Raw genomic sequence first — 4,373 nt, 5'->3', positions numbered from 1 at the left:
ATTCTAAGACTAGAACTTGGATTATTGATACAGGTGCATCTGATCACATGACGAGGGATCCCAGTCAATTAAAAATTGTCGTACCTTCTCCTCAATCTGTTATTTTCACCGCCAATGGTAGTACCTTTCCTATTACTGGGAAGGATCATTTATCTTGTCAAATAATCTTACTTTAGATATTGTCCTTATTGTTCCAAATCTTGAATACAATCTTTTGTCTATTAGCCGAATTGCTTCAACTCTTGCTTGTACTGTAACTTTTAGGCCCTCCTTTTGTGTCTTTCAGGACATTCTAACCTGGAAGATTCTTGGTTATGGTGTTAGATGAGGCAAACTCTACAATTTGGAGTTAAAAGATAAGGAGGGATCAAAATCAGTCAAGTAAATCAAGTTAGTAGTGAAGACGGTGCTTAATCAACTATATGATTATGGCACCAAAGACTCTGTTATCTTTCCTTTGGTTGGTTATCTTAAGAAATTGCAACCACAACTTTTTTTAGGTTTGAATAATATGGATTTTTATTGTGAGACTTGTGAACTGGCTAAGAGCCACCGTATCACTTATTTACTGAGTTTCAATAAGAGTTCTGAACCTTTTGAGGTTATTCATTCTGATGTTTGGGGTCCTGCAAAGGTTCCCTCTATTTTTCGAGTTCGGTACTTTGTGACATTTATTAATGAATGCACTAGAATGACTTGGGTATCCTTGCTTATAAAAAAGAGTGATGTGTGTCTAGCTTTTCAGAAATTTCACCAAATGGTACACACTCAGTACCAGAAGCAGATTCGTATTTTACAATTTGACAATGGTACTAAGTTTGTCGATGCTTCTCTTGGTAATTTTCTGAACAATCATGGAATTCGTCATCAGACCTCATGTACCTATACTCTCCAACAAAATGGATTGGCAGAGATGAAGAATAGACAACTTTTGAACGTAGTGCGTGCCTCTTTCTTTGGCATGAACATGTCTCGATTTTATTGGGGCGAAGCTGTCAAATTTGTTGCTTACCTTATCAATCGAACACCTTTTTGAGTTATAGACTTTCAAACTCCTCAAAAAAAAAATTGCACTCCCTAATTTCCATTCCCAATCTTCCGAATCTTGAACCCTGGATTTTTGGGTGTACTGTATGTGTTCATATCCCAAAAGTCTTGCGAAATAAACTTAATCCATGTGCCAAACAATGTGTTTTTGTTGGCTATTATGATTTTCAAAAAGGATATCGGTGCTATGATCTACACACTCGAAAGCTCCATGTAACTCTAGATGCCTCTTTCCATGAATTAAAACCTTATTACTCAGGGGGAATCTCTCGGAATTCTCTTCAGGGGGAGAGCTCAAGTGAAGAGAATAGCGAAGGGGCTAAGTTTATTGAGTTAGAAGAGGTGAATGAATTGTTTTATCAACAAGAAAATAGTGGAGGTGTTGAGTTAGAAGCAGTGAATTAATTTTTTAACCAACCAGGTCATCATGATGTGCAACAAGACTCTGCTCCCAACCATGAAACCGAGAGTGAATCATTAATTGCTCCTAAAGAATCCTAAGAGTTGCCTCCATCTGCACCTTCAACTGAAGAATCAACCCAGAATGTTCTTTCTCAGGTAAATACGAATCTTGTGTTTGATGAATCTATTGAAATATGTGTTCCTATAGAAAATATAACTCCTAAATATCCACAAAGATTGAATAGAGGAGTTCTAAAGAAACAGTATGAACCTGATCTTGAAGCCAAAACCAAATACTCAATCAACAACTATGTGTCCTCCCATAGGTTGACTAAATCGTATGCATTTACTGTTGATCAACTATCTTGGGTTTCTATTCCTAGTAATGTGCAGGATGCATTAGCTGATCCAAAGTGGAAAAAGGCGATGAAGGAAGATATGGAGGCTCTACAAAAGAATGTCACTTGGGAACTTGTTCCCCAACCTAAAGGAGTAAAAACAATTGGATGTCGATGGGTGTTTAAAGTAAAACTCAAACCAAATGGAAGTATTGACAGACATAAATCTCGGCTAGTTGCAAAGGGATATACGCAAAGGTATGGGATAGACTATCAGGATACTTTTGCACCAGTAGCTAAGATCAATACAATTCGCATTTTTATATTTATAGCAGTGAATCGAGACTGGCCCCTGCAATAATTTGATGTTAAAAATGTCTTTATCAATGGAGACTTAAAAGAAGAAGTCTATAAGGAGCTACCACCTGGAGTTAAAAGTGGTTCTTTATGTCAAGGTGAAGTCTGTAAATTAAAGAAGTCATTGTATGGGCTGAAACAGTGACCTAGAGCATGGTTTGGGAGATTCTCGGCTACAATGAAGGAGTTTGGCTATAAGCAAAGTAACTCATATCATACTTTGTTTATAAAACACAAAGAAGGAAAAGTAACAACTTTAATTGTATATGTTGATCATATGGTTGTGACAGGAGATGACCCATGTGAAATGCAAGCTTTACAGGAGTATTTAGCCACGAAATTCAAAATGAAGGATCTCGAACAACTAAAATATTTTTTGGGAATTAAGGTTGCAAGATCAAAACATGGAGTCTTTCTTTCATAGCGAAAATATGTGTTGGATCTTCTAGCGAAACTGGAATGCTTGATTGTAAATCGATAGAGACGCCCATGGAAATGAATCATAAGCTCGGAATTCTCCCGAATCAAACCGTAGCAAACAAAGGGTGTTATCAGCGATTAGTTGGAAGATTAATCTACCTATCACACACAAGGCCCAATGTAGCATATGCAGTTAGCATTGTGAGTCAGTTCATGCATGCACCAAGTGAAGAACATATGGAAGCACTCTATCGGATCTTGAGATACTTAAAGAGTGTTCCAAAATAGGTTTGTTATTCTCAAAAAATGGTATATCTAATATTAAAGGATATACAGATTCTAATTGGGCAAGTGATTAGACAACCAAAAGATCCACGTCGGTTACTTTGCTTTTGTGGAAGGGAATTTTGTCACTTGGAAAAGAAAAAAATAGAAGGTAGTATCAAGATCAAGTGTTGAAGCTGAATTTTGAGGTATGGCTCAAGGTGTATGTGAGTTGTTATGGATAAGGAATATACTGAGGGACTTAGGGATTGAATACACCAAACCTATGAATCTCCACTTTGATAATAAGGCAGCCATCGCAATTGCTCAAAATCCGGTTCAACATGATCGCACTAAACATGTCGAAGTTGATCACCATTTCATCAAGAAAAACCTTGATGCAAAGATTATACAATTCCCCTTTATTCAATCTGAGAGTCAACTGGTTGATATGCTCACGAAGGCAGGATTAGGGAAGGCATTTCATCGTATAATTGACAAGTTGGGCATGACCGATATCTATACACTAACTTGAGGGGGAGTGTTTACAAACCTGTAATGCACTGTATATAAATTGATTAACGTGATTGTAGGAAACGGATTGTTTCCTTGATCTTGTGATTTTATTTCTTGATTTTAGGATCTAAATTGATCCTAAAATCATTGTATAATGTATTATAAATGGCCTCCTAAACGGAGAAGAATACATAATCGGAAAATTCTTTGTATCTGTGTTATTGTTTTGGTTACTCTTGACAGAAACTAAACAACTCCAAGCTCTAGTCTTCGAGCTATCTTCAAGCTTTGCGAGAGCAACAAAAAAAACCAGCGACAAGACACCTCTTCTCCAAAGTTTTCAGTAACAAGCACACGAACAGATTGTAGGAAATAGCAGAGAACGCACCTTACGTAGCACCAGATCTAGACTGCATGAAACCAGTTTGATCTCCCACGTGTCGGTGCCTCAATCCTCCACATTTGAGTGGCTATGAGCACCAGACAGTGCGTCGAAGCGTAACCGAGAGACGCCGTTACAGACCGCCGAGAGAGAGACGCCGTAACAGACGTAAGTGTGTTCCGGTGTCATGTGCTCTCAGACGCACACCGATGGCAGTGGCACCAAAGAAAGGAGACTGCGGGCCGGGGGTGGTGATTGGAGCCCCCAACGGTCGAGATGCTGTGAGTAGCCGAAAGATAGTTGCGTAGAGACACAACAGAGTCTGGCGCTGTATGCACCAACATTGGTTGCGCACCAGGCACACCGACGAAGTTTCTGGGAGCGTCAGCATCAATCACGACGTTGGTACGCATCGAAACTCAGCCAAGGCGGATGCTAGGTGCGCTGGCGTCGAGATCCGTCGCCGCCTTCTCTTTGTGTGAAGCCAACCGACGTTGTGTGCCCCAGACTGGCACTGGATGTACCAGTAGAGCCAGTGAAGGTGGCATCGTGGGCGGGATTCCGAGAAAACTTGGACAACTGGCTCACGGTGCCAGTGCAATAGTGGGACGTCGAAAACAACCTCAGGTGCATATATTTTTACCAAA

At 39.6% G+C, this 4,373-nt stretch overlaps 1 protein-coding gene across 1 annotated transcript; it reads left to right on the top strand.

Moving 5' to 3' along the window:
• The first annotated feature begins 511 nt into the window (after positions 1–511).
• LOC137938204 (uncharacterized) lies at positions 512–2,476 on the top strand. Its single transcript, XM_068783196.1, has 6 exons — positions 512–878; positions 1,307–1,426; positions 1,550–1,831; positions 1,940–2,079; positions 2,189–2,242; positions 2,435–2,476. The coding sequence occupies exons 1-6, from the start codon at positions 512–514 to the stop codon at positions 2,474–2,476; spliced, it is 1,005 nt and encodes a 334-aa protein (XP_068639297.1).
• The last annotated feature ends 1,897 nt before the right edge of the window (positions 2,477–4,373 follow it).

This window comes from Aristolochia californica, unplaced genomic scaffold (assembly GCF_029961685.1).
Source record: "Aristolochia californica isolate CCGP_79_NKW_82.1479 unplaced genomic scaffold, dmAriCali1.0.hap1 SCAF_8, whole genome shotgun sequence".
Taxonomy (NCBI): Eukaryota; Viridiplantae; Streptophyta; class Magnoliopsida; order Piperales; family Aristolochiaceae; genus Aristolochia; species Aristolochia californica.
The sequence above is the reverse complement of the archived record's forward strand: the minus strand, read 5'-3'. Positions and strand labels throughout refer to the sequence as shown.

Excerpts from the sequence above, each read along its gene's own strand:
- LOC137938204 (XM_068783196.1), top strand. The coding sequence starts at position 512 with ATGGATTTTTATTGTGAGACTTGTGAACTGGCTAAGAGCCACCGTATC. Across the intron at positions 1,427-1,549 it reads TCAACAAGAAAATAGTGGAG|AGTTGCCTCCATCTGCACCT; the intron begins GTGTTGAGTTAG and ends AAGAATCCTAAG. Across the intron at positions 2,080-2,188 it reads ATCAGGATACTTTTGCACCA|AAGAAGTCTATAAGGAGCTA; the intron begins GTAGCTAAGATC and ends GAGACTTAAAAG.